Below are 14,668 nucleotides of genomic sequence, written 5' to 3'. Positions count from 1 at the left end.
TCGTTAAGTTGCTGAGGCTGGCCTTGAACTTCCAATTCTCTTGCCTCAGCTTCCCAAGTCACTGGGATTATGGGTGTGTACCACCCTGCCTGGCTATTAATTTCTTCTTTAATATCCTTGCCACATGGTCATTCATTCTCTGTTGGAATACCCCCAGGGGACAAGCAGATCATCACCTGACCCATTCCATTGTCAGGGCAGCTGAGCTTCCTAGAAAGTCCTCTATAAAGTGAGCTGTCATTCATTTCCCTCTCCAATGCCTAACGTTTTATTCTTAGCCCCTCTGGGGTTATGTGGAATACATCTAAATCATTTTAGAGCTGACAGTCTTTCCTATATTAAAAAGGCAGCATGGTGGGCTGGGGATGTGGTTCAGTGGTAGAGCACTTTGCCTAGCATGCTCAAGGCCTGGGGTCCATCCCCAGCAACACACACACACACACACACACACACACACACACACTCACACACACACACACACACACACTCACACACACACACACAGCATGGAACTGAGGAACAGAGGGAAGAAACCATCCTGGGGTCACTCCTGCCACCACTGGGCTCCCTCCTTCTCTCTCACCTCACCCCACCAGGCCTGAGTGAAGTAGCCTCACCTTGAAGATGACCCGGATGTTCTCTCCCAGTGGATCCACATTTTGGAAGGCAAGCTTGAGGGGGACTGCATTGGAGTTGAAGTAGGAACAGTCCTGCATGGTAGAGAGGGCAGTGACCAGGCTCAGGTGATCTATGCCCAGGAAGGAAGATGGCCTCTCCCACTGGATCAAGATGCTGCCCACCCTCCTGCTGTCAGCGCTCCCCACAAGACCTGCTCATGCCCTCTCCTTGCTGCACTTGTGTCTTCGGCTTGTTAGGACCTCCCCTCCAGCGCCCCATCTCTCCCCTTCCAGTCATTCCTTCTAGTTTCCTGACTTCGCGTGAGTCCCACATCTCATCAACCTCAGTTTACTCTCTGTCAAACGAGGCTCACAATAGGACGACTTCTCGAGAGTCTTAAGGATGAAATGCAGAACAGCACCAGGCAACGGGTGTGGGGAAATGACAGCCAACAGCTACCACCATCATCACCTTCCCCAAGTCATCCCCAACACTCTTGGGGAGAGACACTGACCCAGGCTCACCCAGCACAGCTGCCATGTCCACACACATTAGGGTTAAGAATAGAAGTGGCCACTAATACACTTCCCCCCCTCCTCCCTCTCTCTCTCAAGAACCAGGTCAGCAAGGACCTCATCTCCACTGAGCCCTCCCCACTCTGAAAGCCCCCAACCCACCACCAGTCACTCACCCTGGGCACGATTCCCTTCACCAGCAGACTGGGGCTGAGTGGCAGGCGGCATGAGCCATTGAGGGCAAAGTACTGCTTCACCTCCTCCAGGCCGGTGCGGAGGATTCCCTGGCAGGGAGTGGGGGAGAGGTGGGGTGAGGTGAGGGGCCCACAGGCTCCACACAGAGCCAGGCCTCTACCAGGGTAGGTGCCTAGTGGTACTCCTGAGAAGTATGGATAACATCCAGGAGACCCATGGGAAGCAAAACCACCCCCACTATGTTCTGGCTTGGCTCAGTGCATGAGCAGCAAGTCCAAATACCTACCCAGGCAAGGCAGACAGAGAGACAGTGGGGAGCAGGCCACAAAACTGAGAGAGCAGGTGAAATCACCAAGGGAAAGTGCTGCCCAGGCTTTACCAAGGGAAGCTAACAATGTAGACTTTAATATAAACATCTCTCAATTTTTAGATGTCAGCCACCAGGAATGCTGCTGCTGCCCTAATATGGTGCCTCATGTAGACGGATGAATGAGCCTCTGGCATCCTTTCCAGCCTTGAGCATGGCTCACAGCACAGTGAACAAAATACGACTGGATGTCAGCCCTCACTTGCCCCTCTGGCTGCTTTGTGCAGAGAGCCACTTACATACTGTGCTTAGCCTCGGAGGCAAAAGGCTAAATAAAAATTTCAATATTTTACAAGGAAAAAAGAAAAACGTACTGGTAGACTGTATCCAGCTTGTAGACTATCTGTTTGTGGTCTGTGGGTTATAGACACGGTCACCTCCTTCTAGCTTCTAAATCAGAGATGGTCAAGTGCCATCCTGCTGCTCAGAAGGCTTAGAGGTAAACTACTGGCCACAGCAGCACCAGACTAGAAATGGAGACAGGTAGAGGCAGCCCTGCCCACTCACCTGCCTAGCAGATGGGGCGGCCTCCCGGACCTGCTGGGCCAGCTTGGCCAGGGCATTGACAAGCCAGCACTGGCGGTTAAACTCCTCCCTCAGTCCCTTGCCACAGCAGCACAACAGTGCTGCCAGCAGATACTGGTAGCGGATGCTGAACTGAGAGTCCTTGAGGCCGTCCTTCAGCAACCTGCAAGGAAGGGAGTGAGGGGGTCGGGCTGCTCAAGGGATCACAGGCAGCAGGTAGGGGAGGACAGGTCACACCCTGCTCCAGCTCCCCAGAAGACCCACCCTATGGCCAGGAGGGGAAATATACTCTGAATGCTCTGCTAACACCCAGAGGTGCTCATCCAAGCCACCCTGCCTGAGTAGAGCTCAAAGCCCCGCTGTAGCTCTCTGCCGTGGGTGGGAGTTACACAGGGGTGAATTGAGATCACCCTGAGAAAAGATGCTAGTCCAAGGCCACATGGCAGCTCAGCCTCATCCTGGAACCCAGATCACTCAGCTCCCCACCCCTACACACCTAGGGGTAAAATACTCATGTATGAAAAGCATTTCTACCTCCCACCTTTCTATACTCGATTTTACCAGAAGAAGTAGTGAGTCACTCTCAGGTCAGAGACAGCTCGTTTCAGAAGGAAGCGCACCAGAGGGCTGTCCAGGTAGCACTCATACTTCAGGGCCTGCTCAGGAGAAAGCAAAGCAAGGCTTTATTAACTGCCTGAAATCTGGAGACCCTGGGTTCTAAGGGACAGGCTGCAGACTGACTTGGGGTCTTGGGGACCAGACTATCAGAACCAGAGGGAAGATCAGCCCACCCACCTGCACCAGCTGTGGCAGATAGTCAAGCAGCTCAGCATCTGAGAGTGAGCCAATCCACTGGACGGCCATCCGGCGTACCTCCTGATCTGGGAAGCTGCAAAACAGAGCCCAGTACCTTCAGGACTCAGCTGCAGGCTCTGTGGCAAAAGAGCCACAGAGCACCTTCACACCAAATGCAATGTCTCCCGGGATCTGCCAAAGCCACTGGAACAACTAGCACCTTCTCTGGAAAGCAACCTTTGGGAATGACACTCCCCATGATCAGAGTCTACTGCGGGCCATGGAGGGGCCATGCTCATTCTTTAGGTGATTTAAAGAAAATGGGACAAAGCCCTCCACCTTACTCCCAAAGATCTCTTCCACAAATTCTCATCACTGAAGAGCCCTCATGTGGGTTAAGGCATTATTTGTCTTGGTAACATCCTTTCATGCAAAGCCTGCCAGACAAATAATAGAGCTGCAGAATTTTAAGAAAGCTAATACTTGGTATTGTGTAGAATTCATTTAAAAGAGATTAACAAAACCATTGCCTCAGACAATCCTAAAGGCAGGTCAGAGAACAGGTACATTTTGATCACTGAGAATAGCAAGAAATAAACTGAGAATCCTAGGTTCCATCTAGAAAAAATAGTCCAGGGTTCTGAGAATTGGATCCTTTTGTCCCTAGAGAACCCTAGGGAAAGGGAAAAGAAGGAAGACTGTTGACACAGAAGTAAGCAACACAGGTTGAGCCTCAGGGCCTATGCATTTTCCAAAACTCTGCCAATGTACAGGTAAAGTTCAAGCATTGCCTTATATGTAAATATTGACTCAGTAGAAAAAACAGAACATTGAGCTCTAGTTGTGCTAAAGTATTTAGAAGGAAATTTACTGATGTCTGAAATTTGCTTCAAAATGCATTAAAAAATAGGATGGACTGACAGATAGAAGGATGAACAGATATACCATAAAGCACACAAAGCAAATGCCAATGGAAGAATCCAGGTGGTAGGCATATGGAAGTTCACAGTGCAATTTTCAATTTTGTTAAGGAGAAACACAAAAGCCCTGACTGTCCATGGGCATTTCATCATCTCCCCAGGGCTGGCCAGATCTGCCTGGGGTCAGGATGGGGGTGCTTCAACTCACGTGGCATGCAGGAGCCCCAGGGCATCCTGGTGGTTCATGTGGGTCCACTGTTTCAGGAGCGCATAGATGTCCGGCAGGCAAGCCCACTCCCAGCTGGGGGCACTGGCGAGCACCAGGGGCAGTGAGCTCACCTCCGAGTGGCAGTAATATCGCTTCTCCCACAGGCGCTTCTTGTCAGCATCAGTGAGCCTGAGTTGTGGGGAGGTTGGGGAGGGAAAAGGAGGGAAGGGGGCAGAGTCAGCCAGAAGGTGAGGAACTTCTACACACTGACATTCTGGAGTTTCCCAACTTTGCTGCACAATATAGTCACCTGAGGCGCTTGGTGACTTTTCTGTGCCCAGGTCATACCCAAAGCCAATGAAGTCAAAATGTCTGAGCAAGCCAGGTACCAGATATTTTTAAAAGATGACCAGGTGATTCCAAAGAGAAGCAAAGTTTGGGAAGCAGGGTCCAAATCTCACCTTTGATGCTGACTCAGGGTCATCTCAGGTGTAGACCCAAAGAATGGGCCGAGGGCATCAAACCTGCTTCCTCTCCTGGAGATGTGGTGAGGGCACCACTCCCAAGCAGAGCCACCAGAGGGCAGTGGACCCCACGCGTCAGGGTTTGGGCAGCTGAGGCCTCTTGGGGCTCCGGGGCCAGCTGTCTGATTTACAGGCCTTGCAACTAATTGGGTCTTGCCTGAGATCAGGTGTCTAATGGGAGAAGGGAGCTGAGGGGTTAATGAAGTGAGGGGTCAGCAGAGGGATAGAAGCAGAAGAGGTCTGCATCACTCAGCTACTTTGGCACCCTGGGTGGACTTGAGCGAGAGAAGAAAGAAACAAGCCCACCTCTCTCATCCCTAGCCCAGCAGGTGCACAGGGCTATGCAGGAGCCAGAGAGGTAGGTGGGGAGCAGGTAGGGGAGGAGCCTGGCCCCACCAGCTCCTCCGGTGTGACCCCTCCTTCTTCCATCCTGATGAATGCACAGCCCTAAGAATGAGATCAGCCTGGACTCATTTACCCTGAGAGCTACCAGCCTGCCTTGACACCTGATCCCTTTTGGAAAGTGACAGGGCCAGAAAATTGCAAAGGCTGTTGGTGTGGAAGGGGCAGGAGGGAGGCAGGGAGGTGAGACCAGCAGCCCCTTAGACCATTTGGCAGTTTATGAGGTGCGGGGTGCAAAGCTCTGGTCCTCTTGGCAGGTATGGCCCGGCCACACCCCAGTGTGGGCGTGGGCATTCTCAGCCCTCATTTCCTAACCTCTCCCCTTTTCCAAGTGTCAGCTCAAGAGGAAGGTCTGGAGGCTGCCACCACTTTCTGTCTCGGTGGCAACGCCTATCCTGTCCCACCTCCACTCCCAGAGCAGGACAGGGACCAAGTGCTGAGAGATAAGTAAGAGAGGGTCAGATAAAACATGAGAGACTTGGGGAAGTCTGAGCCACATATGGGGGTGTCCTGGCCCTCACCAGTGCAGGGACTCCTTCTGCATGATGTCCTTAAGCCTGCGTTGGTCTTCTTCTCGGAGACTGCCAAACTCATAGCGGGGGCTGAACTTGTCTCCAGTGGGGCTGGTGAACTTGATGTCAAAGGCTGAGGTGGGGAAGTCAATCTGGAGGATAAGCCCAGAAAAGTGAAGACAGGGGAGGCAGCCACCTCCTTGGGTCCCCACCTTCCCTCTCACAGTCCAGCGTTCCCGCCTTGCTCCATCCTTCCCTGTCTTTGTAAAATAACCCAGCTGGACTTGTGATCACCAAGTCCCTTAGAGTGATAACTTTCAACAAAACACAAAGGAAACAGAGGGAGGGAAAGTGAGCAAGGGAGGAAGAAGTTGGGTTGAGAGGTTCCTGGGTGAGGCGTCGAACCCCAGAATTTTGAACAGGTGCCACTGAGAGCATCCTAGCAGAGGCTGGGGAGTCCTGAGGCCTGCTGGCAGCGGAGACCATATGCTGAGTGGGAGTCCTACCAGTTCTAGGCCCTGCAACACTAGGTCCTCGTGCTCTCTGCCACCAGGTGTCCTCCTGAAGTGGATATCAGAGTTCACTGAGTCAGTTCTCCAAAAGGGTTCTACTTTCCTCCACTTGACAAATGTTTACTGAGCCCTGATTTGGTGCATTATTCTAAGCCTCGGGTACAGAGCAATGACAGAGATCAAAACACTTGGAACATCCACTCTGTATCATTCTATTCCATTCTCTGTCAACTGTGATTTTTCCCTATTCCATACCAAAGCATCTCACGGTCACAACAAAGGGGAGCTGGGAACTAGTAACTGGACCTAGGATCTAACAAGCTCCCCTCACCAGAAGAGGTCCACCCTGCAAATGCACTGAGTGAGCAGGAGGGTCAGGCTTCCCCTCAGGCCCCAAGAGGCGAAGCTTTGATTTGATGATATTTAGAAGCACGAGATTTCAACATGGGGACTCTGATAAGCTGAGCCCTGGATGGGGAAGGTCTCAGACTCCACCTTCAGGCTCCCTGAAATCAAAGGCGACCTTCAGGAGATGGGAGGCAGCAACCACAGCGCTCAGCCTCTAACCACATTCACCCAGTAGCTTCCGTTATGCCATCACCCTGTGCCAAGTTCTAGCACTTTCTATTATCCCAAACCAAACTTCAAGGGGGAAAACTTGGATCTGACTCTGAGGGTGTCCGATGTGGGGAGAGAAGGACTGGGGTCTCACCTGGAGGATGACACTGTCTGGCTGGTGGAAATTAGGTGCACTCCAACGGGCACTGGGGTTTTCCTGTGTTGCTGGCCACAAGCCCAGAAGCTTCCGGCCACAGGTCAGGACTCTAGGCGGGAAGGAAGGAGGGTGAGATGAGCCAACAAACCCACAGGCTAAGTAGACGGCTTCCCTCCTGCTCCCCAATTCAAAAATCTGTCTTCACTATTGGAAGCCACCACCCTTCCCCACTTCTACTCCATAGACTGAGGCCTCTTCCTTCCTCCAAGCTCCCCCTCCAGGAGGCCCCCTGAGCTGACTTCTCCCTGGCCTGAGTGACCTGGTGGTAGAGATACCTTCGTAAGGTAGAGAGGCTGGGCTAAATGACCTCTGAGGTCCTTCTAGTGACCAGACCAGGTGACATGTTACTGAAGCATTGCTTTCCCATGCTCCCCTCCCCACTACCTGCCAGTCTGTGCCACCAGTCCTGTCTAGTGCCTCTTGGTTACATCAGCAGTCCTGGTCACTATTTCTGTCTTTTGGCCCTTCATCCAGGATGGGACCAAAGGGACTCCGGACTTCACCAGTGTGCTCCACATAGCTACTCTCTTGAGGGACACTGACTAGTCCAGCACTCAGCCCCCTGTCTCCCTCCCCCTTCTCCCTCCCAAACCAAGAAGCTGCTATCCTGGGGTTCACATACTGCCTGAAATTGAAGAGCGGGGTAGTGACCCAGCCCAGGGCCTCAGGTACCCGTCGCTGCTTATTGGCCTCAGAGGAGCTCCCAGGTGGGGGGATGGGCAGAGCATAGAGAGTGGCACACAGTAGGGTCTCCCGAGGCAGCCGGTTCACCTGCACTGGGAAGCAGATCCTAGGGAGGACAGAAGACCAAATCAGGAGGCTTCAAGGGGCAGGCAGCCTGGGAAGTCAAGTAGAGGCAGAGAATTCTGCCTCCCTCTTAGGGAGTCAGAGGTGTGTTCCTGGATGTTGCGGGGTGGGGGGAGGAACCTTCTTGATGAACCAGGATGGTCCGAAACTATGCAAAACCTCTATTAGAAGCTCCTGGAAGCACACAGTATATCTGGGGCCAGTAGACACAGCCAGCAACAGGAACTTCCCTTATTTCAAGACTATGCCTGGTACCTGACAGGACTCAGCTGGAGCCACCTCAAAATCCAGCCTCCTTCCCTCGAGGGCAGGACTGGTGTGGAGGGTCAGCAGGGCTGCTCCTGTTTCCTCTCTTTCCATTTGACAGTCCCCTCCCCACCCCACCCCCCCGCGCCACCCCGGATAAGAGACACCAGGAAGAAGCACCATGTTCTCTGCCCTCAGTTCGCCCTCCCCCACAGCCCTCCCCCCATCCGTGTCCCTTCTCCTAGCCCCAGGGACACATGGTGGTTTTTTCTCACCCCCAACAAACTCAAAGCTAAAGGGACAAAGCGAAGGGGCTTCTTGAAGTCCCCAAATGGTCAGAAAGCCAACTGGCAGGGACAAAAGGAAAGGACTGAGAGAGGCAGGCCACTGGCTCCACGCACCCAGATGTCCCCTCCTGGGCAGCTCTGCCTGGATCACACCCCGCCACTCCCTGCGCTCAGGATGAAGAGCTGCAGCTGGGGGAGCTGTGGAAAGAGGGAGGACCCGCCATACCTTTCCCGGAAGTTATCCCTGGGCCAAACTCCACACTGCCACACCCTCCTGTTGCCCAGGCCCAGCAACTTTCACACCCAGAGGGCACAGAGGCAGGAGGCCACCCCCAAGGTCAGCAGTTTCAGATAAAACAGCTCCCCTGCACCCGCAGTCCCTTGCCAGTCTCCTCCAGGGGACTCTCTACCTAGGTGAGGTACTGCTCCTGCTTGTCGCCACAGACTGGCACAGCCCGCTGCGTCCCAGCTGCCGCTACCCTGGGGGCCCCACAGCTATAATTAGGGCCCCTCCAGCAGCCAGAGAACATGCCAGCCAGGGTTTGGCTGGAAGTGACAGAGCATGGGCCTATTTTGAGAGTTAGCTGATCCCTTACTGCAGCAACAAGAGACAGAACCAGCTGACCCTGCTGCCCAAGGAGAGGGAGCTGGTCCCCAGCCCTTTCTTGCCGCCCAGGAAGGGAGAAGCTTCCAGCAGTGTCTTAAGGAAAAGGAGAATGAAGAGACTTTCTTGCTGAGACCATAGCACTAGATGCAACAAAGGTACCCAGTTCCTCAGGCCCTGAGTATATCTGGTATGCCTGTCCCTAGGACATTCGCCCAGGGTGGCTCAGGAAAACCACCAAGTTGCTGAAGACCTGAACTTCCTGCCTGCCACCATTCCTCAACATCACATCAGCAGGACTGCCTCCTCCAGGGAGGACTCCCAGAATGTGCTGGCAGGTCGAGTCCTGGACTGGCCACTCACGGTCTGAGCCCACTTAATTTATACCTCTGGCCCCACAGTGTCCTCATCAGAGAAGAGGAGAAACAGCTTCAGTAGTGTGACATGAGCACATACTCTGTACTTCTTGCTATGTGACGCTGTGGTCACTGCTCTGAAACTAGGCTACACAGATACTGTTTCCATGCACAAATACTTCCATGTGTCAATCACTTTATCAGTCACCTGGAACAGAGAAACTGGAACTGAGAGGGCCCCCCAGCTAAGAAGACCACAATGAAGAAGAAAGCATTAGCTATGCACTGGGCGCTGAGCCAGGTATTTTACTTACAGTTTCCTCCTAACTGCTCCTCCAACAACCTTGTAGGGGGGGCCCTATTATTGTCCCCATCCTAGAGTGAATGGCTGCCCAGGATGGCATCTATAGTAAGAAGGAGAGGACGGTAGGCCAAGCTTGTGCTCCAAACCCCCTAGTTTGGTGCCTTCTCCTGATGCCATGGTCTTGACTAAGAAGGGCCCACATGTATCAGGTGGAGCATCTGGATTGCAGGGCTGAGATCATGCCCTCCACAGGGCCAGCGCCCCAGGAGACTGGCCCTTTAGATTCAAGGTGGAGATCTCAGACCTGGAACAGAATGAGACCCACTGGGCAGGCTGGGCTGCTTCTGTATTTCTGATTCTGTCTGAGAAAAGTATCTAAAGTCAATTTCTTGTGGTTCTCCTGAGCCAGAACACTGTATAGCCCCGCTCTCCTGGATATCAGCAGTAACTAAGGCCAAAGAAATCCCAAGGGGATAGTGAAACTCAAGGGCCATTTAATGGAATGATCCTGTGTCTCCAAGGAGTATCTCCAGCCCTGATAGTTGTTGGATTTACCAGCAACTGCAGTTATTGCTCTAAGAATTACTTAAGTGTGAGGCTGGGGTTGGAGCTCAGTGGTAGAGCACGTGCCTTACACATACCTAGCATGTGTGAAGCCCTGGGGTTCGAGCCTTAGCCCCACATAAAAATAAATAAATAAAATATCGCATTATGTCCATCTACAACTAAAAAATAAAAAAAAAAAGAATTACTTAAATGTGAAGGACAGTTGTCCATCTGTAAAATGTCAGATTCCACCCCTCCCGACATTTGCAGACTCTGTCTACCAGTTTGGTCGTCTTTGGCCTCCTCAAAGACCCTCCTTGGTCTCTTTAATCTGCACTCCAAATACCTGAGTAGCATCTGCAAATGAGGACCCTGACAGTCAGTCTGGGGAAGTGAAGCTGGGAGCCGCAAACAAGAGGTGGTCTGACCATCTGGAGGCGGGAGAATTGGAGACAGCACAGACAAGGCACAGGCAGGCCACACCTGCCGTGCCACCTCACCTCAATTCAAGGCCACCTCACCTCCATTTTCTTCCTGCTTTGCTTGGCTGACCCCCACCTTCCTGACATCAAATTGCCATTATTATTAAATGGTAATCAATATTTAAAAAAATATATTTTTTAGTTGTAGTTGGACATTTTTTTTTTAAAGAGAGAGTGAGAGAGGAGAGAGAGTGAGAGAGAGAGAATTTTTAATATTTATTTTTTAGTTCTCGGCGGACACAACATCTTTGTTGGTATGTGGTGCTGAGGATCGAACCCGGGCCGCACGCATGCCAGGAGAGCGCGCTACCGCTTGAGCCACATCCCCAGCCCCAGTTGGACATTTATTTATTCATTTTTATGTGGTGCTGAGGATCGAACCCAGAGCCTCACACATGGTAGACAAGCGCTCTTCCACTCGGCCACAACCCCAGCCCCTATCAATACTATCTTGTATTTGTGGTTTCATATTTACAACCTGCCTACATATTTACTTCAGTGCTGCAACTGCCTCCGAATTAAGCAAATGTCCCCATTTCTCATTTTGAGAAACTGAGGCACAGATGAGCTGGAGAAAACGTAGGATTAGAGTCAGAACTAGAACCAGAGCCTTATTCCATGGCTCCATCTCATTTCTCTAGAAAACCTCCCTTCTCTATCTATGGGGGACAAAGCTCAAGATCCTTGGCCTTTTCTTTGTTTTTGGCCCATCCCCACCTCCCAATACTAAGGATTGAACCTGGGGCACTCTACCGCTGAGCCACATTCCCAGCTCTTTTTATTTTTCTTTATTTATTTTGGTGCCAGGGATTGAACTCAGGGGCATTCCACCACCGAGCCACATCCCCAGTCCTATTTTGTATTTTATTTAGGGACGGGGGTCTCACTGAGTTGCTTAGTGCCTCACTAAATTGCTGAGGCTGGCTCTGAACTCACGATCCTCCTGCCTCAGCCTCCCAAGCCGCTGGGATTCAGGAGTGTGCCACCGTACCCAGCTCACTTGTGACCCTTTGTCTCAGCCTCCCAAGGACCTGGGATTACAGGTGTGTACCACCACCCCCAGCCACCATTTGCCTATTCTAAGGGAACTCTGGGAAGAAGGGAGAGGATGAGAGTCCCCCAGACTAGTTAAACTCTTTAAGAGAGACAAGATCAAAGCAACAAGATTATTTAAATTAACAACTAACAGTTACATGGCCCTTTATAGATTGCAAAGAGCTTTTATGGACACGATTCATTGGATCTTCCTAACGACTTGAGAGGTAGAAATTTTACATGTCCCCATTGAAGAGTTAAAGAAATGGAGACTTCAGGGTTGATGAGTGACTTGTCTGGTTAGGGTAGTGAGGGAGCCTGGTTTAACCCAGGCATTCGTCCCCAGTCTGTGTCTGTTCATCTGCCCAGGAACATTCCGAGGGATGAGCAGATCCACAGGCGCCGGGGTGGGGGGATGGGGGGACACTTACTGCTGGTCCCAGATGATTAGGTGGAAGAGATACTTGGAGAAGTGGGCTCTTCGGGTCTGCAGCGGGCTGCACAGCTCCTTGCCGCCATGGCTGAGGGAGCAGGAGAGGTAGAAATCTTCATAGCTACGGAAGACAGAAGGAAGTCAACCCCCAAAACCCGTCTCAGTCACCCAAACCTTTGCTTCCCCTTCCTGCCAAACCCCACTTCCCCCCAGTAGAAGTGCTCTGTTTCTGGAAACTGAAACATGGGTCAAGGACAGGCCAACCAAACATTACGGGAGGAAGCATGCTCAGAGAGAAGTCTGAATCCCTCTGCTGATAGCAGACTCCCGGCTGAGCATTGAGATTTTGCTTCCCGTTATAGGGAATGGCCATCCAGCCCACTCTCCAAGGTCAGCTTCAGTCCGGCGTGTGCCCGAACACATATGCATGTGTGTGTTTGTGTGGGTGCACGCACGCGTGTGCATACATATGCACACAAGAAAGCGGGTGGGGGAGGAAAACGACATATGCGGCCATGAATGCCAACACATGGGGGTCCCTGTGGCTCATGACAGGTGCCTGACAGAAGAGGTCAGAGAAGGCCCTGGTTTCCCAGGCTGCCTCCTTTGTTCTCTGCCAATCGCCCAGAGGAATACATTAAGTGAGGAACAAAGAGAGAAGGGGAAGGGAAGAGAGGGGGAAGGGGCCCCGGTAAGAGTGGGGTGGGACCAAATGCCTATTCCCCCAGGCCTTGGATGCTGGGGACCCAGTGGAGGAGCTAAGGATTACCAAATGAACGTCTCCTCCACCCACCCACCCCTGCAGGCCTAAGGAACCCCAGACAAAGGGTTATCCCCCACCTCCCCGCCCCTCCCATTGTGCTGTCTGCAGGGGAGTGCAGTCATTGGCCTGGGGCACGCACTCTATCTGGGAACTGGCCATCTGTCGCATGTCTCCCTCAGCCGGCCTTGGATCTGGAGGGGGCAGGGATGCTGAGGCAGACAGCGCTGAGAAGGAATGGCGGGTGCTTCTCCATCTCCTAGAGGACCTTCACTCTCAGCAATGTCCCAGCCTGGATTCCCCTCGGGCACTTGGCTCACCCCCTCAGCCCTGTTGTACCACAACGCCACACATCCTAGCACTGAGGTGTCCTGTGAGGTCACTCGTAGGTAGACACACGGGAGAAGCCAACAGGAAGTTAAGCTCAGGTGACTCTCTAGAGGGTACTGAGCATCACCTCACCTGGTAGCCCAGGTGATGGGGATACGGTGGGTGGCATAGACAGTGAAGGCTAGGGCCCCAGAGAAATGGCAGGCCTCCTGGACTAGATCATGCTTGCGGCTCCCAGGCACTGCGGTCTGGAAGTCTGCGTTGAAGGTATTGCAATACAGCTCCACAAGGTCCAAGATGGCCGCAGTCAGGGCCTCCACGACCTTCTCTATGAAAGAAAGGGGTCAAGAAGGAACTATGAGGCCTCTTGTCATCGTGGCACTGGCCAGAATGGGCAAGTCTAGGATAGGGGTCCCCAAATGCCCGTCCGTTTCTAACTGCCGTGACAAAGCTCACTCATCTATGGTGAAATGGGAAGAGGGGAATGTGGTTATGGCTCAGTGGTACAGCACTTGCCTACCCTGTGTGAGGCACCTGGGTTCCATCCTTAGCACTACAGAAAAAATAAATAAAGTTATAAAAAATACAATGACATTATTTTAAAACGGAAAAAAAGAAATGGGAAAAGAGAAGGAGGGTCTCCTGAGCTTTGCATAAAGAAATAAGCTACTTGGTTTCAAACATGGTCCTTGTTTTTACATATTACTGCTTATATTATTGTGTTCAAATATTCTTCCTTTTAGCAAATGATAGTACTGAGAAACTGTCAGTTGTTTCAAAAAGTCATTTCTTGGCAAAGTCAAAAGCTAGCAGGGCTAGGGGAGCAGCTCAGCAGTAGAGCACTTGCCTAGCATGTGCAAGACTCTGAGTTTGGCATGTGGAGAGAAAAAAAATGCTGGTGATTCTGTGTTGGTCCCCCAAATACTTTTTGGGGGCATTTTATTGGTCCATGAAACCTAAAAGACTGGGAATCACGGTACGATTTCCAGCAACAAAGGCTTTTAAGGCAAAGTTCTGCATTAAAGTCTCAACGGGGAAGTCCTAGAGAAATCCTAGTGAAAAATCCTTTCTCACTCTCCCAAGATCTGTTCTAAATTGGAAACGTAGGGGCTATGAGCAGCCTGGAGAAGAAGCACAGCCTACGTACGTACGTGGGAGCTTTCCCATCCGGGTGGGAGGGCTGGCTGCACCTCACTCTCCCTGCCCCCCAACACACACTTATCCCACCTCATCACCCCTTCCAGGGACACCACAGGAATGACTAGCAACAATAATGAGAAAATGATTTGTGGAAAGCAATGTGGGCTCCAGCTGTGTCCACACCTCGCAGGGAAACACACACACACACACACACACACACACACACACACACAGAGCAGGCCAAGCTCGGCCACATAAATCAAAGAGGCAGAGCTGGCAGTTTCTAGCTGCTCCTAAGGGACAAAGAGGGACAGCAGTCCCCTTACCTCGGTTTTCCCTCACTGCCAAGATGCTGGGATCCTGTTGGGTAAAAAGAAGAGGGAGGGAGCTTCAGGACCGTGGCCTTTTTCATCACAGCTGGAAAAAGGGCTTTGTACAGCTGCACTCATCTGGGCCAGGCTGGGCTGAAA

The 14,668-nt window shown here is 52.0% G+C and overlaps 1 protein-coding gene across 5 annotated transcripts in view; it reads right to left on the bottom strand.

Annotated features, from left to right (window-relative positions):
- The window catches only part of PIK3C2B (phosphatidylinositol-4-phosphate 3-kinase catalytic subunit type 2 beta), a 64,854-nt gene that overhangs the window by 16,896 nt on the left and 33,290 nt on the right, over window positions 1–14,668 (bottom strand). For 3 of the 5 annotated variants that reach the window (XR_014022404.1, XM_081297008.1, XM_081297010.1), the window contains 13 exons: window positions 14,525–14,558; window positions 13,579–13,611; window positions 13,191–13,386; window positions 11,967–12,089; window positions 7,491–7,658; window positions 6,806–6,917; window positions 5,591–5,733; window positions 4,144–4,332; window positions 3,016–3,109; window positions 2,782–2,876; window positions 2,203–2,383; window positions 1,310–1,417; window positions 618–710 (listed from right to left, as the gene is read on the bottom strand). Coding sequence is in view for 4 of the 5 variants with exons in the window: in XM_081297008.1 (XP_081153134.1) it covers window positions 618–710; window positions 1,310–1,417; window positions 2,203–2,383; window positions 2,782–2,876; window positions 3,016–3,109; window positions 4,144–4,332; window positions 5,591–5,733; window positions 6,806–6,917; window positions 7,491–7,658; window positions 11,967–12,089; window positions 13,191–13,386; window positions 13,579–13,611; window positions 14,525–14,558 (1,569 nt within the window). In the remaining variant the exon portion in view is untranslated. The remainder of the gene's footprint in view (window positions 1–617; window positions 711–1,309; window positions 1,418–2,202; window positions 2,384–2,781; window positions 2,877–3,015; window positions 3,110–4,143; window positions 4,333–5,590; window positions 5,734–6,805; window positions 6,918–7,490; window positions 7,659–11,966; window positions 12,090–13,190; window positions 13,387–13,578; window positions 13,612–14,524; window positions 14,559–14,668) is intronic. The other 2 variants (XM_081297009.1, XM_081297011.1) reach the window with 1 other exon arrangement.

Source organism: Spermophilus citellus (genome assembly GCF_964194105.1).
Source record: "Spermophilus citellus genome assembly, chromosome: 6".
NCBI classification, from domain to species: Eukaryota; Metazoa; Chordata; class Mammalia; order Rodentia; family Sciuridae; genus Spermophilus; species Spermophilus citellus.
Note: the sequence above shows the minus strand (reverse complement) of the source record. Positions and strands in the feature narration are given on the sequence as shown.